General features: G+C 39.9%; 2 protein-coding genes across 3 annotated transcripts in view; one reads left to right on the top strand and one right to left on the bottom strand.

Annotated features, from left to right (window-relative positions):
* Positions 1-22,457, top strand: part of SPIRE1 (spire type actin nucleation factor 1) — a 216,143-nt gene extending 193,686 nt beyond the window's left edge. The window contains exons 11-17 of one of the 2 annotated variants that reach the window (XM_029922847.1): positions 9,110-9,252; positions 11,525-11,698; positions 15,955-16,092; positions 16,687-16,757; positions 17,300-17,327; positions 17,421-17,557; positions 19,067-22,457. In XM_029922847.1, coding sequence (XP_029778707.1) covers positions 9,110-9,252; positions 11,525-11,698; positions 15,955-16,092; positions 16,687-16,757; positions 17,300-17,327; positions 17,421-17,557; positions 19,067-19,325 — 950 coding nt within the window. In that variant the 3' untranslated portion in view covers positions 19,326-22,457. The remainder of the gene's footprint in view (positions 1-9,109; positions 9,253-11,524; positions 11,699-15,954; positions 16,093-16,686; positions 16,758-17,299; positions 17,328-17,420; positions 17,558-19,066) is intronic. The other variant, XM_029922848.1, reaches the window with a different exon arrangement.
* PRELID3A (PRELI domain containing 3A) overlaps positions 1-27,538 on the bottom strand; it is a 77,235-nt gene that overhangs the window by 9,675 nt on the left and 40,022 nt on the right. The window lies entirely within an intron of this gene.

Here is a 27,538-nt window from a genome sequence, read left to right as displayed (position 1 = left end):
GGGGGGAGGGGGAGGGGGGAAGACAGGTGGTGGTGATGGTGGAGGGCACTTGAGGGGAAGAGCACTGGGTGTTGTATGGAAAACAATTTGACAATAAAATATTATGGAAAAAATAAAATAAAATTTAAAAAAAATGCAAATGAATTAAGCTCTCTAAACAAAAGCTAGAGATTGGCAGAATGGATAAAAACACTTGAGTCAACTGTATGCTGGCTAAAAAGACTCCCTTGAGATTCAAAGACACAAACAGATTGAAAGTGTCAGTATAGAAAAGATATTTCATGCAATTGGTAACCAAAAGAAAGCTGGGGTAACTATACTGACATTAGACAATATAGACTGTAAATTAAAAGTTACAAGAGATAAGGAAGGAGACTGTGTATTAATAAAAGGTTCAATGCTGTAAGAAGAAAGAACAATTATGCACCTAATGACAGACCATCAAAATACGTAAAGTAAAACTTGACAGAAATGAAGGAGAAATAGACAGTCCTACAGTAATAGTTGGAGACTTCAGTACCCCTCTCACAATAATGGATAGAATAACCAGACAGAAGTAAGGAAATAAAGGACTTGAACAGCACAATAAACCAACTAGATCTGACAGACATATATAGAACACTCCACCCAACAACAAATACACATTCTTCTCCAGGACACATGGGATATTTTCAAGGATAGACCATTATTAAGCTACAAGTTACGTCTCAATAGATTTTAAAAGATAGGTGTCATACAATGTATCTTCTCTGGCCACAGTGGGATTAAGTTAGAAATCAGTAACAAAGAGAAAACTGAAAAATTCACAAAATTATAGAGATTAAACAATACACTTTTTAAAAGTCAGTGGTTCAAAGAAGAGATCACCAGAGAGATTAGAAAATACTTACAAATGAAAATTAAAATACAACATATAGGACACAGAAAAAAAACTGCGAAGGTGAAACTTATTGCTATAAACACTTCTATTAGAAGGAATTTCAACGATTAGTTGAACAATAAATGTTCTGGTTTTAAAAAGAAAGGAAGTGGGGCGCCTTGGTGGCTCAGTTGGTTCAGCGTCCAGCTTCGGCTCAGGTCATGATCTCATGGTTTGTGGGTTCGAGCCCCGCATCGGGCTCTGTGCTGACAGCTCAGAGCCTGGAGCCTGCTTCGGATTCTGTGTCTCCCTCTCTCTCTGGCCCTCCCCTGCTCACACTGTCTCTCTCTGTCTCTCAAAAATTAAAAATAAATAACTAATTTTTAAAAAAGGGAAGGAACAAATGAATGAATGAATGAATGAACAAACTAGCTTTACAATTAAAGGAACTAGAAAAAGAAAAACAAACTAAACACAAAGCTAGTAGAAAGAGGAAGGACATAGTAAAGATTAAAGCAGAGATAAATGAAATAGAGAATAGAAAAACAATGGAGAAAATCAGTGAAACCAAAGATTGATTCTTCAAAAATATCACACAATTGACAAACCTTTAACAAGATGGACTAAGAAAAAAGACTCAAACCACTAACATAAGAAATTAAAAGAGGAACCATTACTGCTTATTATACAGAAATAAAAAGAGTTATGAGAGAGTATCATGAACACTTACCATCAATTTGGATAGCCTTGATAAAATGGACAAATTCCTAGAAATGCCAAACCTAGCAAAACTAAATCAGAAAGAAACAGAAAATCATTCAGATTACTAGAAAGGATATTGAGTTAGCAATCATAAACTCTTCCAACAAAGAAGAGGCTGGAATCTGATGCCTCAAAAAAACACTATTACCAGTCCTTCTCAAGCATTTCCAAAAAATTGAAGAGGAGGGGACATTTCCTAAAAGTCATTCTATGAGACTGTATTACCCTAATAATAAAGCCAAACAAAGACAATACAAGGACAGAAAACTATAGACCAGTACCTTTACAAATACTGATTTTTTAAAAAAATCTTTTAAAAATACTAACAAACAGGAGCGCCTAGGTGGCACAGTGGGTTGAGTGTCTGACTTCGGCTCAGGTCATGATTTCATGGTGTGTGAGTTCAAGCCCTCTGGCGTGCTCTGTGCTGATGGCTCAGAGCCTGGAGCCTGGTTGTGTGTGTGTGTGTGTGTGTGTGTGTGTGTGTGTGTGTGTGTCTGTCTGTCTGTCTGTCTGTCTCTGCCCCTCTCCTACTCACTCTCTCTCTCTCAAAAATAAAGAATTCCCTTGGGAATTCTACCAGATATTAAAAGCAGAGTTAAAATCTATCTTTCCCAAGCTGTTCCAAAAAATAGAAATGGAAGGAAAATTTCCAGACTCAGTCTATGAAGCCAGCATTACCTTAATTCCCAAACCAGACAGAGACACCACAAAAAAGGAAAATTACTTATCCCTGATGAACATGGATGTATAAATACTTAAAAAGATACTAACAAATCAAATTCAATAGCATATAAAAAGAATTATTCACCATGTCCAAATGGGATTCATTCCTGGGCTGTAGGGCTGTTTCAATATTGGCAAATCAGTGTGATACATCACATTAATAGAAGAAAGGATAAGAACCATATGATCCTGATAATAGATGCAGAAAAAGCATTTGACAAAATACAACATCCTTTCTTAATAAAAACTCTCAAGAAAGTTGAGATAGAAGGAACATACTTAAGCATCATAAAAGCCATATATGAAAAGCCCACAGCTAATATGATCCTCAGTGGGGAAAAACTGAGATCAGGAACACAAGGATGTCCACTCTCACCACTGTTTAACATAGTGCTGGAAGTTCTAGCATCAGCAGTCAGACAACAGAATGAAATAAAAGGCATCAAAATTGGCAAAGAAGTCAAACTTTCACTTTTCACAGACAACATGTTATTCTACATGGAAAACCCAACAGACTCCACCAAAAGTCTACTAGAACTGGTACATGAATTCAGCAAAGTCACAGAGTACAAAATCAATGTACAGAAATTGGTTGCATTTTTATACACCAATAACAAAGCAACAGAAGGAGAAATGAAGAAACTCATTCCGTTTACAATTGCACCAAGAACCATAAAATACCTAGGAATAAACCTAACCAAAGATGTAAAAGATCTGTATGATGAAAACTATAGAAAACTTATGAAGGAAATTGAAAAAGACACAAAGAAATGGAAAAACATTCAATGCTCATGGATCAGAAGAATAAATATTGTTAAAATGTCAGTATTACCCAAAGCAATCTGCACATTCACTGCAATCCCAATCAAAATTGCACTGGCATTCTTCTCAAAGCTGGAACAAACAATTCTAAAATTTGTATGGAACCACAAAAGACCCCAAATAGCCAAAGTAAGGTTGAAGAACACCAAAGTGGGAGGCACCACAATCCCAGACTTTAAGCCTCTGCTACAAAGCTGTCATCATCAAGACAGTATGATATTGGCATAAAAACAGACACATAGACCAATGGAATAGAACAGAGAACCCAGAATTGGACCCACAGATCTTTGGCCAACTAATCTTTGACAAAGCAGGAAAGAGTATCCAATGGAAAAAGACAGTGTCTTTAACAAATGATGCTGGGGGAACCGGACAGCAACATGCAGAAGAATGAAACTAGACCACTTTCTTACACCATACACAAAAATAAACTCAAAATGGATGAAAGACCTAAATATGGGACAGGAAACCCTCAAAACCCTAGAGGAGAAAGCAGGCAACAACCTCTTTGACCTCAACTACGGCAATTTCTTGCTTGACACATCTCCAAAGGTGAAGGAATTAAAAGCAAAAATGAACTATTGGGACCATATCAAGACAAAAAGCTTCTGCACTGCAAAGGAAACAATCAACAAAACTAAAAGGCAACCAACAGAATGGGAAGAGATATTTAGAAATGATATATTGGATAAAGGGCTAGTATCCAAAAATCTATAAAGTACTTACCAAACTCCACACCCGAAAACCAAATAATCCAGTGAAGAAATGGGCAGAAGACACAAATAGACACTTTTCCAAAGAAGACATCCAGATGGCCAACACACATGAAACAATGCTCAGCATCACTCATCATCAGGGAAATCCAAATCAAAATCACACTGAGATACCACCTCATACTGGTCAGAGTGGCTAAAATGAACAAATCAGGAGACCATAGATGCTGGTGTGAATATGGAGAAATGGGAACCCTCTTGCACTGTTAAGGGTAATGCAAAATGGTGCAGCTGCTCTGGAAAACAGTGTGGAAGCTCCTCAAAAAACTATCAATAGAACTACCCTATGACCCAGCGGTAGCACTGCTAGGGATTTACCCAAGGGATACAGAAGTGCTAATCAATCCATAGGGGCACATGTACCCCAGTGTGTATAGCAGCGCTTTCAACAATAGCCAAATCATGGAAAGACCCTAACTGTCCATCAACTGATGAATAGATAAAGAAGATGTGGTTTAAATATACAATGGAATACTACTTGGCAATGAGAAAGAATGAAATCATGCCATTTGCAGCAATGTGGATAGAACCTGAGGGTGTTATGCTGAGTGAAGTAAGTCAGTCACAGAAGGACATGTATCACATTTTCTCACTGTAATGTGGGTCTCGAGAAACTTAACAGAAGACTATGGGGAAATGGCAGGGGGAAAATAGTTACAAACAGAGAAGGAGGAGGGCAAACCACAAGAGACTCTTAAATACAGAAAACAAACTGAGGGATGTGAGGGAGAGGGGAAGACAGGTGATGGCCATTGTAGAGGGCACTTGTTGGGATGAGCACTGGGTGTTGTATGTAAACCAATTTGACAATAAATTCTATTTTTTTGAAGTTTTTAAATAAGTAAAAATGGAAAATAAAAATACTAGAAAACAGAATTCAGCGTTATAGTAAAGGCAGAATTTATTCCTGACTATATGATTCAACCTATAAAAATTGAGTAGTATAATGTGCCACATTAACAGGAGAACAACCATAAGATTATTTCAATCAATGCAGAAAAAGCATTTGACAAAATTGAACACCCTTTCATGGTAAAAAACACTTTACACCAACTAGGAATAGTAAAAAACTACCTTGGGGCACCTGGATGGATGGCTGTCGGTCGAGCATCCAACTCTTGATTTTGGCTCAGGTCATGATCCCAGGGTGGTGAGATTGAGCCATGTTGGGCTCTGTGCTTAATGTGGAGCCTGCTTGGGATTCTCTTTCTTTCTCTCTCTGCCTCCTCTGGTCCTCTCACCTGCTTGCATGCTCATTCTTTCTAAAATTAAAATAAAAATTTTTTAATTTTAAAAAAAGGAAACTACCTCAATGTAATAAAAGTCATATATGAAAAATCCACCTCAAACATCATACTCAGTGGTGAAAGATTGAAAAGATTTCCTTTAAGAAATAGGAACAAGGCAAGGATGCCTACTTTCATCACTTCTGTACTGAAAGTACTAGGACTGTGCTGGAAGTACTAGTACTAGAATAGTACTGGAAGTGTTAGCACAGTTTGGCTAGAAAAAGAAATAAAGGGCAACCAGACAGGGAAAAAAGTAAAATTATCTCTTTTCAGATAATATGATCTCATATGTAAAAAACCTTTTAGAATAAATGAATTCTGTAAAGTAGCAAAATATAAAGTCAGCACACAAAAATCAGTTGCATTTTGGGACTCCTGGGTGGCTCAGTCAGTTAAGCGTTCAACTTTGGCTCAGGTCCTGATCCCATGGCTAATAAGTTCAAGCCCAGCATCAGGCTCTCTGCCAGCAGCTCCAAGCCTTGGAGCTGCCTTCAGAATCTGTGTCTACTTCTCTCTCCCCACCCCTACCCCTCTCACTTGCGATTGCTCTCTCTCTTTCAAAAATAAACAAACATTAAAAATGTTCATTTCTATATGAGCAATAAATCTGAAAAGGAAATGACAAAAGCAATTCCATTTATAATAGTATCAAAAAGAATGAAATACTTATGAATCAAAAAAAGAAGTGAAAGACTTGCTCACTAAAAACATTGCTGAAAGAAATTAAAGAAGACATAAATAAATGGAAACATACCCTGTGTTCATGGATCAGAAGACATAATATTGTTAAAATGTTTATCCTGTCCAAAGTTATCTACAGATTCAGTGTGTTCCCTATCAAGATGCCAATGTCATTTTTGCAGAAATAGAAAACCACCCATTCTAAAATTCATATGGAATCTCAGGGGACACAAATAGTCAAAACAACTTTAAAAACAATAGAACTGGACAATTCCTACTTCCTGATTTCAAAACTTACTACAAACTGCAGTAATCAAAGCAATGTGGTATTAGCATAAAGTCAGTCATATAAATCAATGAAATAGAATAGAGCCCAGAATCAAGTCTCACCTATATGGTCAGAAGATTTTTGACACGTGTGCCAAGACTATTCAGTGAGTAGTCTTTCAGCAAATGGTTCTGGAAGAACTGTATATCTACCTGCCAAAAGGAAGTTAGATCCTTACCTAACACCATATACAAAAATTAACTCAAAATGGATTAAGAACCTAAATGTAAGACCTAAAATAATAAAACTCATAAAAGAAAACATCGGACAAAAACTTCATGACATTGGATTTTACAATGGTTTCTTAGATATGACCCCAGGGATAGACAAAAAATTGTCTGTTTTTTAAAATAGAAAAATTGGAATTAAGAAAATTAAAAAACTTTTATGCATAAAAAGACATTATCAACCAAGTAAAATGGCAACCCACAGGATAGGAGAAAATATTTGTAGATCATATCTCTAATAAAGGATTAATATTCAGAATATATAAAGTCCTGAAACTCAACAACAGAAAAGACAGCCTAATTGAAAAATAGGCAAAGGACTCAAATGGACATTTCTCCAAAGAAAATATACAGATGCCCAACAAGCGCATGAAAAGATTCTCAGCATCACTAATCATTAGGGAAATGAAAATCAAAACTACAGTGAGATACCACCTCTACCTATTAAAATGACTACTTTCAAAACAAAGACCAGAAGACAACAAATGTTGACAAGAATGTAGAGAAATTGGAACCCTGTGCACTGTGGGGAATGTGAAATGGTACAAGTGTTGTAGAAAACAGTATGGTGACTCCTCAAAAACTTAAAAATAGAATTACATACAATCCAGTAATTCTACTTCTGACTATATATACAAAAGAATTAAAACAGAAAGAAAAAAAAAGAATTGAAAGCAGAGTCTCAAAAAGATATTCGTACATCCATGTTCACAGCACTATTCACAATAGCTAAAATGTGGAAACAACCCATGTGTCCGTCAGTGGATGAATGGCTAAGCAAAATGTGGAATATCCATACAATGGATAATTACTCAGCCTTAAAAATGGGGAAAATTCTGGGGCACCTGGGTGACTCAGTTGATTAAACATCCGACTTCAGCTCAGGTCATAATCTCACAGTTTGTGAGTTCGAGTCCTGTGCCGGGCTCTGTGCTGACAGCTAGAGCCTGAAGTCTGCTTCAGATTCTGTGTCTCCCTCTCTCTCAGCTCCTCCCACATTCACGCTCTCTTGCCTGCACTCTCTCTCTGTCTCTCAAAAATAAATAAAACATTTTTTAAAATGGGGGAAGTTCTGCAATTGGCTATAATACTGACAAGCTCTTATGACATCTTGCTAAGGGAAAAAAGCAATTACATAAAAGGCAAATACTATATAATTCCATTTATATGAGATTCTTAGAGTAGTCAAAATCATAGAGATGAAAAGCAGAATGGTAGTTGTCAGAGGCTGTAGGTAGTGGAGAATAGGAAGTTACCGAGTTTCAGTTTATAAGATGAAGGGTTATGGGATTGGAAGGCAGTAATGGTTGCACAACAGTGTAAATATTTAATACCACTAAACTGTACAGTTAAAAATAGTTAAGACATACTACATATATTTTCTGTATGTTTTACTGAAATTTTTAAAAAAACTTATCAGGAGAAAAACATTTTAAAGTATTCTTAGAACATTGACTTAATTTCTGTACATGCAGAGTTTTTAGTGATTAAAATTCTTTAATTAGTATTTTGATTTACTTAGATTGTTATCAAGAATAGGAGGAACTGACCTTGGTTATTATTTGTAATTGGTATTTGGCCAAGCCCATTAAATATTAGAGAGATTCAGTGAAATCACGTAGTGGATTTCTGTATCTTTCTTGATTATGGAAATTGTGTTGTTTTAATTTAGTGATTTCTCTTGGTAGGACAGTCCAAATAGATGGACCCCATTTAACTTGGTGTTGACCTTGACATTCCTTACCTGCTACATTGAATGAAGTAGGCTTACTTTTCAGAGAGAGTAGGAGAAAATATTAAATGAAACTGCTAGCCGCATAATTTATTTCTGATGTTCTCCTTATGTTTTCAGAATGTAAATCCAGAACCATTCAAACCATAAAACATTCTCCTTTTATAAAGTTATTTTAGAAGATTTTATTTTTTAAGTAATCTTTACACCCAACATGGGGTCCAAACTCACAATCCCAAGATCAAGAGTCATGTGCTCTACACACCGAGGTTCACTTCAAACATCCTTCTTTTAACTCTGTCCCAAAATATTACTAGGTGAAGGAGAGCAATGGTACAATATTTATCAAAACTGGAATTTATTTTTTCAAATTTAAAAGGAGCTTGATTTAAACCTAAGGACAGAATGTCTTGATAAACATCAAAAAGGAAGAATTTTTATATTTTTTCTTTAAAAAGAAGAATAGAAAAGGTTGGTACACGAGAATTTTGGTATGATATGGGAGTCTTTTTGGACACACAAAATACATATTTTTACATATTTTACATGCCTGAGACTCTGTAATTGTAAAATATTGTTGCATATAATATGAAGGCATTTGTATGTACAAATCTGAGACTGTAATTGTGTTTTTATGTATATATTTGAATGAATATTAAAAATACAAAATATTTTTCTTTTTTCCTTGCTATTTCTATAAGAAAGTTTATCTTGCAAAGATTTTTCTATAACAGTTCTCATGGTATCCCCATAAAAACCTCCAATCTTAATAAAACCCTCTATCAAAATAAATATTTCATCGAGTGCCGTGTTTGTCACAAATGAAAAAGGGTGTTCTGTCAGAAATTCAAATCTAAGACTTTTATTTGTAAGAAAGTTGATTTCAGTTTGGTTAATTTCATTTCTCTAGAGCCTCCGAAATTCTTGCCCATCTCATCAACCCCACAGCCCGAGAGACGGCAGCCACCCCAGAGACGACATTCCATTGAGAAGGAAACCCCCACTAACGTAAGACAGTTTCTGCCGCCCTCCAAGCAGAGCTCCCGATCTCTTGTAAGTAACTGGAGGGCAAGCTGCGTAGTAACTTGAGGATAAGTTAGAGGCCTGGAGTCCTTAGCTTTCTGGAGCCGATAGTTAGGAGAAAAAAAAAATCTTCCAAATGTTAAAATGATCTTTAAATAGCTTTATTTGTTTTTAATATCTAAAGAAAACCAATTCTGACAGTAACCTAAATGAAATTTGACCATTCTTTGTTCATTTAAAGTAGTTTTTTTTTCCAGAAGACTTATCAATGATTGAAAGTATGTATTATTATTAAAGAAAATGCCTTCTTTTCAAAGGGAATTAGGCCACTTAAAATTTGTTAAAACTCATCAAAAAGTTAGCGAAGTCCGACTACAGTACACTATCTTAGGGAGGCAGAAGTGCAAGAGGAGAATTTTGATCCATTACAAGCCATTGTACATTGTTTCAAGTGTGTTTCACGATCTTGAAGCCAAAGCTTCTCTTTGCCCTGGATGATAGTTTTGCTGCTTTCCTGAGATTTCCAGGTTGGTGTAGTGGTTTTGCTTCCCAGGACGATAGGGTGAAGATGCAGGGCCCTGCCAGAGAAAGGAACAGACCCTCTAACTAAAGGAGGTCTGCAAAGATTCTTTGGTAGTCCCACTTGACTTAAGAAATATTTGCAGGCAAGATGAAGGCTTCAATCAGTAATTCTACCAACAACCTAATATCTAATGTTTTCTCAGATATTCTTGAATAAAAAGCACTGGAATATGCCTTCTCTATATTTTAGTCCATATTTTTAGACTGTCTTGAATTATCAGTGGTTCAAATGAAGCAATAACTGATTTCCCTCCTCAAAGTAGAGGAAGACAGTGGGATTCTTGTGAAGATACCAAGTTTGAACAGAGCTTTATAGTGCTGAAATTTGACCAGTCATCTCTGTTCCCAAATAGTTCAGTTAAAGAACTAATGATTGCATGTCACTTCCTGATAGCATTCCTCAAACTCCTAAATAATCACTGAAACATTAAGTATAGCCTCACCAGTAGCTAGAAAAACAGAACTCTTAACCGGACTTGTTGAAACTTTAAAATCCAAAGAGTTTCGTTAGTGTGAAGAACTTAACTGCTTTAGCAAAATACAGTTATTGTCACAACTTAAATGTACGTAGGAGAGATCACAAGTCCAATAATCAGGAAATTCTTTTTGTCAGCCAACTTTTCTATTAGAAGTCAGTTTATCATTCAGCTGTGTACCTGGCCTTGTGATCATATGACATCATTGTTGATGTTAAATTAAATTTTTAAATTATCACTGTGGAGGAACTATCAGGTCAGTTGAAAGGAATTTCAGCTAGTGAGAGAAGTTTTGAATAGAATAGAATAGAAGAAATACAATAGAATTAATAGAAGAAAGACCATCAGCCCACATCAAGGGCCCAAAAGTGTATTTGCTGACAAAGGGGAACTCATAGTGTGTGTAGGTCAGGCCGTGAGTTGTTTCTGGTGGAGAAGGAGAGCGAGACAAAACCTATCTGCAGCCACAGAGAAGAGTGTCCATGCAAGGCAGGGGAGGGCGCTCCGGTCAGCGCTGGCTGGCGTTCGGGTGCCCCCTGCCCCCGGGAGCCCCAGCTTCGTGGGAGGGCGCCTGGGCACCAGCTGAGACACGTGATCTCCAGTCACGCTTGTCTTGGGGGAGTGCTCTCTAGCTTGGTAAGTACGTTAAAAGTATGACAATTAATTTAAAACGTCAGCACTATTTAAGAAAACAATGAATCCTTTTGTATTTATAACCCTTCCACTGAAAATGGCAGAAATATCTTTGTTGGTATTCATTTTTATTTTTGTTGTATCTCCCTCTCTTTCCTTAGGATGTTTAAAACATAATTTTTTTCATCATTTAGTCAAATGATTGAGGACGATTGCCCATCTAAGTGAAAGGCGACTTGTCTTTCAGTACCTTCCCCAGAGCACTGCTTACCCACCCCTCCCCCTCCAGAGGTGGAGGCCTCTGTCCTGCCTCCTGGTGAGCCCTGTTCAGGGGCAACCAGGTTAGAGACATCTTCAGTTTTAGTCTCTGGTGTGTGAACTCCAGGTGACTTCCTGGTATGATTACTGATTTACACATATGGGAGCAGACAGTGGTGTGGACACACACGTGTAGAATCTACCGTTACCATCCTCTGTGGTGTTTCTGTTTTGTTTTGTTTTGTTTTTCTTTCATGCTCTGTAACTACTATTTTTAGGTCACTCATGTTCAGCATTATTTTCTCCTTTTTTTTTCCCCCCTGCCATTTTCTTTTCCCTTATCTGTTGTTCAGGTTCCTAGGATAACCAGTGTATGGCCAAGGACGCCTTTCCGACCACTTTTTTCTACCATACAAACAGCTTCTCTGCTCAGCTCTCATCCTTTTGAAGCAGCCATGTTTGGGGTAGCAGGGGCTATGTATTATCTATGTGAGAGAGCTTTTACCAGCAGGTGGAAATCCTCAAAGGTTGGCCTCTTTCTGCTGGTTCTGGGAATCATTTTACTCTATCTCTTTGACAGTGATACCTCAGCTACTGCACTCTGAACAATTAACAGCTTAGATGGGCACTTTGCTTCTGATCGTTGATTCCAGTCGTTTGTAGGATGCATAGATTAGACCATGATCTCAGTTGAGAGGAACATGACCTTGAAAGGACAACAAACTCAAAATGCAGCATCGGATTAGAGGGACCTGTGAGTGACCCAGTTGTACAGCAGGAGGAAAGCCGTCTCCTCTCCATGTGCAGGGGCACTCTGAGAGCCTGGATGCTCTCCTGCCAGGGCCTTCCTGCCATTGGAATGGCATTTGCTCCCCCGCGCAGCTGGCAGAGCAGCCTCCTGCCAGGCCGCATAGCCACCGGGGACGCCCCCACCCATGGACCCATGTCATTCCCCCTTTCCCACATACTCTGCCCTGAGCTCCGAGGGCTGTGCACCCGTAGCCTGTGCCTGCCCTGGGCTCTGAGAATCTCTCTTCCCAGCACCTTTCATACAGCTGCATTGTGTTCGTCAGGGTGTGACGTGGTTTTTAGAACAGTCCACTGCTCCTAGAATTTTTAAGTTTTCCTTTTTTTGATGTGGTTATTTTAAATATTTTAAATAATTATGCATTTCATTCTTGTTTTTTAGATTTTCATACAGAATTTATTTTTTTTTAATTTTTAACATTTTTTAATTTATTTTTTGAGAGACAGAGATAGCGCGAGCAGGGCAGGGTTAGAGAGAGAGGGAGACACAGAATCCGAAGCAGGCTCCAGGCTCTGAGCTGTCAGCACAGAGGCCGACACGGGGCTCTAACCCACAAACCGTGAGATCATGACCTGAGCCAGAGCTGGACGCTTAACCGACTGAGCCACCCAGGCGCCCCCAGAATTTATTTTTTAAAGAAAACATAATACTTTCCAAACTCCAGTGAAATAAAAAGCCCTCAAACTATGCCGAAGCTTCCCCGGCCCCCAGAGTAGCATGTGTCTCTGACTAGTGTTTGCAGCTGCCTGGTCTGTTCTGCTTCCTATAGATAGGGTCCTGGCTCTGTGAGGTCCTTTATTTACTAAACATATCCTTGACAAACGAACCAGCAGCTGGTTTCTTTGTTATTCTTTATTATCCATCTTGTTTTGGAAAAGAGACTCTGAATGTAAATGAAATACAACAAATTCCTTTCTCTTCTTATTTGTCGTGACATAGAGAGAGGCTAGAGCTCTGTTTTTCCGATTTTAGATCGTCGCCCTTTGGGCAGTACATGGTCAGGAGCAGGGATGCATTTTAACTCCCGTCAGTCTTACTGATATTACTGGAGATCTGCTGACATTTTTATTTTTATTTTCAATCCTCCCCAAACAGAGATATCTGTATACTAAGTCTACATATTACTGTAGGCAGACAGTTCACTTTGACTTCTTAAGTTGAATTTGAAAAAAGAGAAAGTAATTAAACTTAATAGGTGCTATTTTAATTTAAATCTGCCTTTGATTATTAAAAACTCAAACTGGTCATTTTGGGAATTTTTCAAATATCTACTACTTACAAAGTTTTTGCTAACTAAGAATACTGTATAAAATATGACTATTCCCATTCTCTCTGTGGCTCAGTAACCATAGTATACATTATGCTGTCTAGTGTCTATGCAGCCTAACTCTGACCCTTCTGGATGGTAAATGTAACCATAACATTCAACAAATCTTAGCGATTTTAGTGATGTACATCAAAAGTAAGTTCTAAAGGCTCGTCTGCTCCTATATATATATATATATTGTAATCTTTATTAAAACTCTTTCAGATTTAGCTTCCCTTTCCTAAGTTTCAGAGTGATATTGAAGCATAGAGAAGCAAGGGAATTTTAGAGTCCATGTCTGACTGTGACAGTGAGCTCTGGGTGTGCGGAGGAATGACCAAGGGCTTTTACTCCCTGTTAAAGCCCTGAATGCTCCTCACATTTTGGAGCTTTAATATCTCAGCAAGATCAGGCTTAATTTGGCTTTGGGGGCGTTTAATTTTTTTTGTCAATTGAAAAAAATAATGAAAACTATTCTAGTCACTACTATTTTCTTTCATGTTGCATTAAAGTTTTGTTGTCCTTGGGAAAGCACCAGAATTAAAACATTAGCATTTGACCTGATGGAAATTATTTTACTAAACAGTAATCTGCTTGAAAGTTAAAGAACAAGAACATCCTCAAAAAACCCGTTTCTTACTATGTCCTATGAAGTACTCGTTTTCTAAGTACTGGTTCAAAGCAGGAAGTTGAAAGTATGCTTGACTAAGGCCTTTTGTGACTTACGAGTGAGAAGAGGGAAGTAGAGCCTGTAGGTCTGTTATGTGTGCTAGGATCTCCCTGCACAGAAAAAGGACTCCCATCGACCGAAAATGTTTACTGGCCCAGGCGTCCGGTTGTAAAGCTAATTAAATTGCCACTGTTTGCCATCTTCCCACAGCCACAGATCTCAGGTAGTGATTCTTGATTAGTTGCTAGATTCATACATTATTTTGTTCCACCTCAGCAGGGTTGTCACCTAGTTAACTATCAGAAAATGCACCACAATCATATTCAGCAAATGAATAAAAAAGACCATAGGAAAACATCTTATGAAATATGTTAAAAGCTGAGAAAAGGCATCATTCAGACGTGTGCAGCCAACACTTATCTCCTGCCGAGTTGTAGCGGCCGAACCTTCACACAGACACTGCATTGTTCCCACTGGACACTAAGCTATTTTCTCAGGGCGGAAGAAAACAGAGTGGATATTGGACAAGCCAATTTAATCCTGTTATGTTTGAAAGCTTTTCCCATTGAAAGAGAAAATTATGTGATGGTGATTTTTTAAAAACTATTTTAGACATCTTAGAGCAGAAGATATAGTCTTCCTGAACAGCCTACCTTCCCACCCTCCAGATACAGCTTAGTATCCTCTTAAAAATTCAGTTGCAGGATTTGTTTTCCAAAACATTTTCAAGCAAATTTAACCTTTTAAGTTAGCCTGACCAGACTTGATTTTGTATTGATTGTTAGTAAGAAGCAGTTCTTCAAACTACTTTTTTTTTTTTTTAGTAAATGCTAATGTTTATCAAGTTTGCAACCTAGATTTGTTTTTTGTTTTTGTTTTTTCTGATTGAAAGACAGAACTGAATGTTAAAACTCCATAAACTGACTGCATTCATAGTCATGTGCTTTCTCATTTGGCTTGTTCGATTCCAGAATGCCTGTGAGCAATGCTATTGTGTGTGTGTGGGAGTGAATTATAATGTGTTTGTGCTGAGAACATTAAGTCTCAGTGTCCCTACACCACAATGGCCCCTGTGAAGCCTGGCAGGGCGAGAATGCACAAGCCCGGTCTGTCTTTCTAGTAGAGCCACCAATCAAGCACAGGGCCGGATGGGGAGCAGATGGGGGTGCGGCTCTTTATTCAGTGGGATCAGTTACATCAACATCTTCCTCAGCTGTTTTTAGGGAAGCCATTACCATAAGACAGCCAGCATAAATATTTATTGTGAAATTCTTAAGATTTTCTCCACGTCTTTCCAGTGCTGATTGTGCATTCAGCAGTTGTTTAAAAGTAATAACAGAAATCTAGAGAACTGTGGGGCAGCCTGTAGAGGTTGCTTGTGGCTAGAAACTGCACCAGTAGTTACACGGTACAGTTCTGCTCATACCATTAGGATTTTTATCGATGTGCTGATGTAACTTACCACTAAATAATGCTTCTAAGTATAAATCACTAACCACCTCCTTTTGGCTATTCTGGGTACCACAAACCAGTTTTCTAAATAGTACCAATGTTGTAGATTTGTTATTTATCTATCAGCATATAGTATACAACACAACAGGAAGCAATGCCTTTGCATTGTAGGAGAAAACAGATGTAAATTTGGTTTAGAACAAGAAAATGTTCTTTCAAGATTTCATTACATAGAAACATAGCTCTGCTTAATGGAATAGAAACTTCAGGCAAAATATGTACACTAATGTGAGGAACTTTCCTTTCCTGGAAATTTCAGTAGGCTACAATGTTTGACATGGTCACCGGAAGTTTTCTGCCATCTGTTGTCTTAGCGTAATTAGAAATCATGTGGTCCCCAGAGTGAGCCATCTCTGTTCCGGTGTTCACTGGGAAACCTCTTTTCTCCTCTGAAGCTACTAACCAGGTGTCTGATCTGAAGGGAAATTGTTCAGTGCCAGAAAAGAGGGGTGGGAGTTTCTTATTCATGTGGAATTTTGAATTTCAGGAGGAATTCTGCTATCCAGTGGAATGCCTCGCTCTTACTGTGGAGGAAGTGATGCATATTCGTCAGGTCCTGGTGAAGGCAGAGCTGGAAAAATACCAACAGTATAAAGATGTCTACACCGCCCTGAAAAAAGGAAAGGTAGAGCTATTTCAAGTTGGTTGATAAGCAAGGTTAGAGGAATGGTGAGGCCCAGTCCTGGCCTCCTGAGGGAGTGGTCTGCTGGCAGCCAGAGGGTACAGGACTTTTAGGAGATTTCAGGAGGTAAGAGGCTTACTACTACACAGTTCCTGTTCTGCTTTGCTTACAAAAGAGAGTATTTTTGTTTCTCCCTGAGAAATCCAAAACCTTGGAAGACTTAAAACAACCATAATAAATAGTGGCATGCCTTCATAGAACCATGTCTGCATTTAGTTGTTATACTTTTAAAGGATTTATTAAGAAACTACCTCTGAAAAGTGGAAGAGACTGTTTCAGAATCTTATTCAGATTGATTGCAGTGTTGGCGAGCCTCTGGAACTGTAGCCTTTTATTACCTTCTAAAAGTAGAATTAAAAGTAAATACAGAGCCAAATTATAGTTCTCACAGAGCCAAACTTAAAAACAGGGTTTCTGAATTCTCTTTTTCCTTCTGTCTGCTAAAGGTCCCCAATATGTAAAAGTAATTTAGACATGTAAATTAGGAAATTAACTGTTGGCAATGCTCTTCTGTCCCTTTAAATTTGTATTTTTTAGCTCTGCTTTTGTTGCCGAACTAGGAGATTTTCCTTCTTCACCTGGTCTTATACCTGTCAGTTCTGTAAGAGGTAAGGTGTTTTGTCATTGATGACAGTAGTCCAATAAGTACCACTTCCATTTGTGGTTTAGTCATTTTTCCACACAGGAATAGTATTAGAAATTACCCCCATTCACTATCACATCGTGTTGCACTTGTGAATTAGCAATACTGATTTCTTCAAAAGAGTAGAGCAAACAGTTACTTCATGTTAAAGCTGGAAAATGTTTCTCCGCATGTACTTCTTTTACATAACTAAGGTGATCCTAATGATCATATGTCCTGTTTAAACAGAAAAAGTAGATGTGATTGTCACGTGATCCCTCCCCGGATAGACAAGAAAATCCCAGGCAGATGTGAGTTGATCCTTTTACAGGAAACAGTGTAAGAGTTCAGTTTCACAGACTGTCTCCTTGGCAATCCTTGGTCATATCAGTCTTTTGCATTCTGGTGGAAGAACCAGAGAATTTCTGCAGTTTATTATAGAAACTCACAACCACACAGCCATTGACTTCTCTGACTCTCTGGTTGCATCACATCTATGCTGAGTAACACTTCTGATTTTGTGTACAGGCCCGTGTGTTCACAGTGTTGCAAAAAGGTAAGCTAAGCTCGGCAAAATCATAACGTGTTAATTTTAAGGAGTCTACCTCTTTAACAGTACTGCTGACTCTGGTTTCATTTGGGATCATAGATGCGGCTGCCCTCTAAACCATACTCCACTCTTCCCATCTTTTCATTGGGACCTTCTACCTTGCAAAGAGGGGAAAGTTGCGTGAGGCCAGAAAAACCCCCCACTGGCCACCATCGGCCACTCCGGAGCATTGCCAGGTGAGCAAGAGGCCTGAGACTTTATAAAGGAAGAACGCTCTTTTGAGGACCAGTGACATAGGGTTAGGGCTCCGGGTGCTTTAGGTTGGGTGGCTGGGTGGTTGACTGTAATATAGTCTTGACTTGCACCTAAATCTCTTAAACTTCCCAAAGGTAACTTGTCAAGGGATAACAGCCAGCTACTTGAAGCATACTGGAATGTCATCATTTTTGTTTTCTACTTTAGAGATAATTACTCTTGTGTGTCCTTTAAAAGTCATCTTTGAAACTGACCTTTTTATCAGTGGAGTTGAAAACCTGCACATTAAGTTCAATCTTTCTTTCCTCCTTAGTTTTGAAAGCAAATCTGTTTAGTTTTTGGTTTCCAATGGTCTGTAAGTACTTTGGTTTATCTTCCTATTGTAAATAAGGCAGAAATAAAGCTTTATGCCAGGAGCTTTATGTCAATTAAGAAAAATCTGAATATCAGTCCCTTTGCATTTAGTGCAGGGTAAGATTAGTGTTGGTCCTTGAGAAAGGACAGAGATCAGGCCAGCTTGGCTCACATACAGGCCAGAAAGGTTGGGGGTTTACCCACCAGCTGCCCCCCACTGGGGAGGGACATGGCACTGGTGCTGAGTGCTAGGCAGCACCCTCCTGCACACTGCAGCTGTGGACAGCGCGGCAGGAAGCTGTGAGCCCAGCAGGTGACCTGGCCTGGCACTGCTGCCCCCGTGCTGTCCACTCTGCTCTGAGACACTGCTGCTCTGTGGCAGCCTCTGACTCTGGATCGTCACCTGCGAGCTCAAGGCCACGGGACATGTTGTTCCTTTCTATACCTGCTCTACACTTACATTCCTGTTTGGTTTAACTAAAGTAGTAAATGAGTAGATGATTCCTAGTTATTTCAAAAAATTACCCAGAACAATTATTATGATGAGGTCTGGTGAACTCCAGCTTTCTGGAATCCAAATAATTAGTCATCCAGATATAGAGAATTAGAGAATTATCGGTTGAGAGGAAGGTGTATTTGATAAATGTAAAAATGTTGAGGTAACTTTTCAGGTTAAGACACTTTTATTTCAGCTTACTGTAGTCTGCTGCACAGTCTACAGTTAACTAATGTTCATCAGCCCTGAGACAGGGCCACTGGAGAAAGAACTTGAAGTTTCTTCTAAATCACCAAGAGGTTGTTAGCAAAGTGTACTTTGTTTCATTTTAGTTGTTAAAGTCCACTAGACATCATGTATGGCAATCTGAATATCCTTTTTCCCAAAAGTTCTAGAAGATCTGGATGCTGAGAGTTTTCAGTATTATTATTGTTTAATGAAGCATGCTTCCTGGTTTCTTCAAAAAAATATTTTGAATTTTATCTCCAATTAGAAATTCTTCCTTTGGAAGAACGTGAGGTGACTCACCCATTCGGTAATGTTTTGGCAGCAAATTTACTTTTTTTGCACCTAGTGTCTTAGTATTGCATGAGAACTGAAGGTAACAATACTGGATTCTAAATGTCTTGTTTTGTCCCAGGTTCTCCTCTAAATCAAAGTCTGTGGACAAATCAGATGAAGAACTGCAGTTTCCCAAAGAGCTGATGGAGGACTGGAGTACTATGGAGGTGTGCGTAGACTGCAAAAAGTTCATTTCGGAAATCATCAGTTCGAGCCGGCGCAGCCTGGTGTTGGCCAACAAAAGAGCACGATTAAAAAGGAAAACCCAGTCTTTCTATATGTCCTCACCAGGCCCCTCGGAATACTGCCCTTCAGAGAGGACTATCAATGAAATCTGAGCCTGTGCCTTTCGGTTGCTTTATGTTCAAAGTCGGCACTAGCACGAGAGAAACACTGAGCTGCACTGTCTCCTTGCTGTGGTCATAGCTAATAGGCGTGAATTCTCATTAGATCAGGTTTTTGCTGCATCACGTTGTTCCACAGTCTGAACGCTGTGTTCATATCGATTGATGGTACGTGACAGGTCAGCCAATTGCTCGTTTGCACTGAGAGAGAACAGTAGTTTGAAACTTGGCTTGTGTGTGTGTGCGTGGATTTGGAGGCTGGAAACTTTTTCCTGAGTTCGGCTCCTTACCGTTCCCTCAGATAATTTCCTGACTAAGGCAGAAAGCTTGTCACATGAGAAATCAGCCTCGTAAAGGCATCGATGTTAGCACAGTTCTAAGCAGTAAGTCATATTGGCTCCTCCACCTGACAGTGTTCCTAATGTACATAGTGACCAGGCCCCGCCACCCATCAGGTACCTGGAGTCGGGGCCATGCTGCTCATCATCTCACGGCACAAAACCTGGAAGCGTTTGCTCCTACTGTCAAACTGATCATAAATTACTGTTGCTCTGGGACAAAGACTCCGGGAGGGACCTAACGCCTGCATTCTAGTGCAAACCATCTGGATAAGCCGTACACCCGAGTGGGTGACCGTTCCCTCCAAGCTGCTGTGTTTGCCCCCGTGCAATGGATCGGTGTCTCCTGAGTGGGTGACAGGTTTTCATTCCCTATCTTGAATGTATGAAGGCGACTTGTAGTTTTGAAATAGAGGACTAAGATTAAAGTTTTGTGGGAGTTTCAGGACAAAGGAAGGCTAAAAGTCTGTCAAGAAATTGAGTGTCTTGTGGGTAACTATGAGGAGGGTTGTGACCGCTGTCATAGGGTGCCAGCTTATCGCCACGCCGCGGGGACTGAGCTGGAGCTCTTCCGTTTTCAACTACATTTTTCATAACTTTATAGTCTTAGCCATCACAACTAAATTAAACCACAATTTGGTATCTTAAGGTCTCAAACTGAAATTAATTTATTTTTGTAAATGAATTTTAAGGGAAAAAACGTTGTCTAGTTCTTTTTAAATTACAAGAAAATTAACCTGCCAATAGGCTTTTGGGATGCTTTTTGCACAAGTTTTCTTTGTAAACGACTGGAGTGAGTAGGGTGGGTTTTTGATGAAGGTAGGTTGAGGGTGGCATTACACACCTGACATTTCTCTGCTTGTTTACCCCATTCCAGGAGCTATGCTTGACTACTTTAGTATGCTTAGAAATAACGAATCAAATTGCCATTGATGTTTGGAAAATCAGTGAATGCACATACGCAATAATTTCCGGAAAGCTCTAGGACACGCCTGTAGCCAGCGCTGCAGCAGCACCACTACGTGAGAGGCGCGGCAGTCACATTTCATGCCACAGCAGAGTAGAGTAACATTTCTATATTAGATTAACAGTAATACCTCAGAACTGCTCTGGTAGTAGTTTTTAATGGATTGAAATTTACAATTTAGTAAATGGCTTAAAATTACTTATACTTAAGAAATAAACTTTACCAATTGACTAAAATAATGCATGATAACAGTTCATCTGTATTTGCATGTAAAAGTGGGCCACCAGAGAACCTTTGAGTTTGCAAATGCTTAAATTATTTTAAAGACTCTTGTATAAGAGATTTAAACATTATATTGCGTGAATCTCATTTATAACATTTTCCAAGGGACTATTTGGACTCTGTACCCCAGAAGGTTTGGTGGAAGCCATGCCCTTTGAGGGCCCCAGACTTGGGCCTCTAAATGACTACTGGGAAAAGGAACGGAATGTGTATATGTATACAGACATGACTACGATAGTGTACTTTTCAAAATAATGACTACTTTACTGCTGTTACTGAAACATAGGAAACTAAGCCCCCAAAATGAGAATGTCATTCATGTTCACAAGGCAAATATCTGGCCTCTCTCGGTCTTTGGCTTCACCTCTTCAGCTTTATTATGATACTGTATGGGCTGATTTGGGCATTATGATCACTCTTACCAGAGCATTAGAATGTAAATCCTTCAGCATTAACGAGGCTCATCAAGTGGATGGTTTGTCTCCTTGAGACAGTTTCCAGAAAGCAGTGTGAGAAGAGGGCACGTGGCACAGTTAAACTCGTAGACGTCGAATTAACATCACTTTTTGTTGCCAAAACAATTTCTTACATTTACCCTTCCCTTACCCATGACCTGTACCCATCACCTCGACTAAAGTAGGTAGTCTGCAGAGGGTGATTCACCAGCAGCTTCTGGAGCGCGATGTCACCATCCTCAGCCCAGTCTGACATTAGGCTTGCCCTCCTCTTCTTGACTACTAAAATCACATACCTTCACAGTGTCCCTTTTTTTCTCCTGGTTTCCGGCTACTTGGCATTTATACGTGATCTAGCAACAAGTTGTCAGCTAGCTAATCTCAAAAGGAGCCTGGTGCGTCTGGGAGCTCGCACGCATGCGCTCCAGCTCTGTCCTTTCATCCCAGCCCTTCCGAGCTCACCCTGCTGGGAGACGGTTCCTTCCCCACGGCTTAACTTTCTACCATGTCAGAGTGGATAAGAATGCTTGTAAATAGTGTAATATATTTATTAATATTTGAAAGGCATTCATTCAGTGGACCATGGGAATGAACTCTCCCAGGGCAAGTAAAAATCAAGTCAAATAATTGATAATGTACATTGACTTAACAGTCTTACAGATTTTAAGTTTTAAGCCTTTCAAATTAAACCAGAAGGTGTTACGTAGGAGTTTTTAAAATGATCTTACTTTTGAGAGAGTATGTGATTAGCACCGTGAACTCATACCATGAATTTTTTAAGGCTTTTATTTTTCTAACTGTATTAATAAATATAGGACTGGATTTTAGGTGTCACATAGGAGACATGAAAGTTTTAAATTAAGTTGCTATTTGCTAAAGCAAAATGGCAGAAAATTTTGTTCCTGCAAAACTGTTGAAGGGCCAAGGAGGTATCTGTGCACTGACTGGACTTTGTCCTGGCTTCCTGTGTATATGCGTCAAGGTGTCGTGGGCATTCAGGGTGACGTGACGGTACTGAACGTTTTCCACTCAAGTCTTTTATTTTAATTAATTTAGGGGAAAATAAAATGGCTTTCCATCATAACTTCTTTGTTGAGTCCCTGTTGTAAAACGGTGATGTCTTTTGGTAACTAGCTGTCAGAAGCCATCTGGGTTAGGAAGTCAAGACAGTGTATCATCCGCAAATTAGGATCAGTTTGGGATATGCAATCTAACAAGGACCATACTAGAAAAAAAACTTTTCTTAATGGAGCCACTGCCATAACTCTGCTGTGGTACTAAGAAGCCATGACTTCTTTTTAACCCTCAACAGTAAAGGAGATTAAAATTCTGTAAATAGTATATACCGTTTCATCATAGAAGTCACATGCATGGAGACAAATTATGTATAGAAAGGTAAAGCTCTTCTGTATTTTTTCTAAATAGAATTACTCAAGGGATACATTCCTAAAATGTCCTGTGGTAAGAAAATTTCCTGTTGTAATACGTAAATTGCTTGAGGAGAAAATTAGGAAGATTAAACCCAGAATGAACTTAGGGAAGTTCTTATGTTTTTGTTAACTAAAGAGAGAGCATCATTTAAGGTATTTATATATCTCAAATATTACCTGATACTGAGTTTGATACTCGTTTACACAAGCTGTCCCCTTATCTGTCAGGATTTCAGGATCTCCTTCCGCTGAAGCTTCTCTGTGAGGTCTGTAGAACAAAACACTTGTGTGTGAGTCCAGCTCACTCTCCAGGGTTCACAGACTTTCTCAGTCCAAGTCAGAGCCCTAGCCTTGTACTTCCTGGACCGCAGAGGTATAGAGAACTTGGATACCACAAAGAGGAAAGCTTTGTGTAACCCTTACAACTATCTGTCTTTTCCCTTCCCAGTTCCATTGAAGGAAGATAGTTGTAAATCATCATAATCTAGCATTGTGTAGTGAGAACTATTATTAGGAAAGGGCTTGATTGCACATATGTGTTTAAAGACTCCAGTTCTTGTCTCTCTGCAGAGTATGCAGGTACACACACACACACGCGCGCACACACACGCACACACATAGATTCATTATAATGTTCATATAGGGTATACTCCTTCTTCCCCCATGTTAGCCAGAGGCCCATGTGTAGAAACTTCTTTTGTCCATCCAAAAAGCTTTAGGAACTAAGAACCTACTTAATATAAAATTCCGCCTACACTAATTAAATGTCCAGGTGCAATTACCTGGCAGACTGAATTTGCAGTACTATTCTGGCTCATTCCACTAAAATGTCTATGATGCATAATTTATGTATTTAATTTTTTAAATTTTGAGAGAACACACGTGTGTGCATGCACATGGGGGAGGGGCACAGATAGAGGAGAAAGAGAGAGTCCCAAGCAGGCTCTGTGCTGTCAACCCGGAGCCCGATGTGGGGGCTCAGTCTCACAACCGTTAGGTCATGACCTGAGCAGAAATCAAGAGTCAGACACTTAATTAACTGAGCCACCCAGCACCCCAATATATAATTTATGTATCTTGATCAGATGTTGCTGTGGCAAAAAAAAAAACTGCAATTTAAAAAAAATTTTTTTTTGGTTTTTTATTTTTGAGAGAGAGAGCATGAGCAGGGGAGGGTCAGAAAGAAAGGGAGACACAGAATCTGGAGCAGGCTCCAGGCTCTGAGCTGTCAGCACAGAGCCTGACGCGGGGCTTGAGCCTACAAACCGAGAGATCATGACCTGAGCCAAGGTCAGACGCTTAACCGACTGAGCCACCCAGACGCCCCTGCAGTTCTTTTTCTACTGTTGGATTTTGATACAGCAAAACTCAAGCCACTTCAGCATCATTGAAGCAATGGAAATAAAACAGCTTGGGGCGCCTGGGTGGCTCAGTCAGTTAAGCATCTAACTTCAGCTCCAGCCATGATGTGGTTTGTGGGTTCGAGCCCTGCGTTGGGTTCTGGGCTGACAGCTCAGAGGCTAGAGCCTGTCTTTGGATTCTGTGTCTCCCTCTCTCTCTGTCCCTCCCCTGCTCATGCTCTCTCTCTCTCTCAAAAATAAAACATTAAAAAGAAAAAGAGCTTCACAACTGACAAGACCTCCCTCTTGAAAAAGGCATCAAAAGTTCCTTTATGTCCTGCAGCTTAAGAACTGAAGATCCTCTGGATGTTTAAACCTACGCCGTGTTCAACACAACTCCGCTTTCTTTTGCTGCCTGGAGGCCCTGACCATGGAGGGCCTGCACTGGGACCACTCTCATGAGCTGCACTAAGGAATCTCACTGTCTGTGGACTCAAATAAGGGGGGACTCCCTTGCCTTGGGTGTGGCTGGCAAGGAGGGACCACGTTGAGCAAGCCTGCTCACTTCAAGTTTGCCTTTCCATATATCTTTGATGTTTCCTTGTGGCTGCAGGAATTGTCCGTCAGTCCCTTTCCCTAGGGTGACACAGCAGAGGACATCACATCCCAGGTCCTCGAAGGAGCAGTTCAGATGAGTGGAGATGCCAAAGATGAATTGAGGATTTCTGTAGAGCTCACCTGAATATCAAGTTCCTAAGCAGATGAGGGGTGAAAGCTGTGGGGGAGCACGTGGGAGAAATGGAAGGAACCGAAAGGCTCTGCACATATCTCCGAATAACACAGCCACTGCTGTATGGAGCTGAAGGCGTAAACAAGAATCAGAATAACTTCTACTTTTAAAAAAAGTTTTTTATGTCTTTTATTTATTTTTGAGAGACAGAGAGAGCACGAGCAGGGGAGGGTCAGAGAGAGAGGGAGACACAGAATCTGAAGCAGGCTCCAGGCTCTGACCTAGCCGTCAGCACAGAGCCCGACGTGGGGCTTGAACCCACGAACTGTGAGATCATGACCTGAGCCGAAGCCGGCCGCTTAACCGACTGAGCCACCCAGGCGCCCCAACTTCTACTTTTAAAAGGAAGAAATTTTGATCTTAGACATCCCAAAGAAAGAAGGAAGCATAAGAAAATTCCAGCTTGCCCACCAAGGAGAGGAAATATGATGAGATAAAAGCCTCGAGTCTTCCCAGCACAGTATCAAGGTCATTTCGGAAGTCAGAGTCACAGGATATAAATTTGGACTGGCAGTGTGGGCGTAACAGTGAGCATTCTGCCTCCAAGTGACTCCTAGAACAGCCTAAAATGTTCCTCTGGGTGTAGCCAGTGGTAGACACACTTCCTTCTCAGTAAGAACAGGACCTTACTCTGTTCCAAAATGGATTTGCTAGCAAAAAGGATTTTTCAGGATGAGCTTTCTTCCCAATAACTGAAAAAAAAAAAAAAGTCTGTAATCAGCGAAGCAGATTCTTTCAAACAGTACTTGTTTCAAGTATTTGAAATGGTTCTAACTTCACTGTGCTCCAGCCCCGCAGCAGAACAGCTGCCTGACATTGTGAAAGTTCTTTACCATTTCTGGATTTCAATTTCTTACAATTTAAAGTAAGGGTGTTGGATGAGGTGATCTCTAAGGTCAGTTGTATCCAGGAGAGGCATTCAACACACTGGAGCAAACAACCAGTACCATTCAGATACCGACCGGTAAATAGCAGAGAGCCTGAGCCAACCTAACAAGAAATTGAGAAAAGTCTTTGTGTGTCCAAGTCAGCCCTTTCCCTAAAGTGAAGGGTGAAATGACTGTACTTTCCAAGCAATATTTGTGTTGATGACAAACCTGATGATGTCTAATACACAAATGCAAAAAAAAAAAAAAAAGCAAAATACGCTGCATTTATTTGAAATTTGGGGAGGCAAAGACAAAAAGTCAGCCTTACTAACTACTATAAAGAATCTGAGTCTGTGTGTGTTATGTAAAAATGTAAAAAACATCCTGAGTAGATCATCCAAAATTTAAAAAATTTTTCAGGAAGAAAAGTTGAATAAAAGTTGGTATATTAAAAACACACAAAAAATCCCAGCATTTTACATCAACAACATCTGGTTAACGATGGTTCATCTCCCAACCCGATGCAATGGAAGACCTTGTCAGACCTGGCAGGTCTTTGTTCCCACAGTGTGGTGTGTTTTCCTGTCAGATATGTAAAGAACCAGGCAGCTCTAGGGGCAATTACATATAACAGACTATCTTCACTGCATTAAGAGGCAGCAAAACGGAGAACCCTTGTTATCCAGCTTGGTCAAAGAACAAGTTAATGGCAGCTACAGGGGGTCCACAGTGTAGGAATGGGATCCCCAGCCAAGAAGCTTGTCTCTCTGGCCCTCTCAGTGCTGGGGACCCCATCCCTGCCTGGCTCTCTTCTCCACCAAATTTGATCTCTACTCATGACTTTCAGAGTTCAAAGTGATCCAAGAAGGTGTTCAGTCCTCACTCCAAGCTCTCGGCTCTGTTTAAACATGGTCAGGATCAGGGAGACACTTATTTCTGCAACGTTCTATCTTTGAACAGCTCTAATAGATGGAAAACTCAGCCATCATGTACTCCATCCCATTGTTTACCCCTTGGTTCTGTCTCCATGTGCCTGCCCTCCCAAGCAGCCGCCTGAATAGCCTCCTACCCTCCCTCCTCCCTTGTGCATGTTTTCTCCATTGCACTTAGCACCTAACACCCTCCTAAACTGTTCCGTGAAGATAAGGATCTCTGTCAGATTTCTTCACTGCCATTTCCGCAGTTTCCGGAAAAATATCTGGCATGTAACAGGTGCTCAATATATGTGGAGTGAATTAACGAATGAATTAGCAGGTTCAGTATAGAAATGAGAGTAAGTGAGAAATACAAAGGTGGAACCATCAAGATGTCTTCAAAACAGTTGATGTCATTTTAATCTGTGCTCTTTAACAGACAACTGCCATGTACAGCCGTCTTTCCTCAAAGTCAGCAAATCACTGCAGCCCTGCAGCCCTAAAGTAGCTAATCAGAACAGAGAAGCTTGAGGCAGTAGCGCACATCATTAACATGGTCCGCTTGGAGCTCCAGAGACCCTAGTTGCCAGTCTGGGTTTTCTACCTGACTCTGATAAATGGCATTCACCACCCATTCCTCTCCAGGCTTTCTTCTTCTAGAGCTCCTGGGTGGGGCCACCGTGCACAGTGCACAGCCCTGCCTCCCTGACCCAGCTTTTCCCCACTAACGAGTGGATGAACAGATGTACAGAGACCCTGGAGACCTGTAATTGAAGCTACTACGTAAATGCGAAGGGTATATTTATCAGTACTGGGTTTGTA

This window comes from Suricata suricatta, chromosome 14, assembly GCF_006229205.1.
Source record: "Suricata suricatta isolate VVHF042 chromosome 14, meerkat_22Aug2017_6uvM2_HiC, whole genome shotgun sequence".
Lineage (NCBI taxonomy): Eukaryota > Metazoa > Chordata > Mammalia > Carnivora > Herpestidae > Suricata > Suricata suricatta.
The sequence above is the reverse complement of the archived record's forward strand: the minus strand, read 5'-3'. Positions and strand labels throughout refer to the sequence as shown.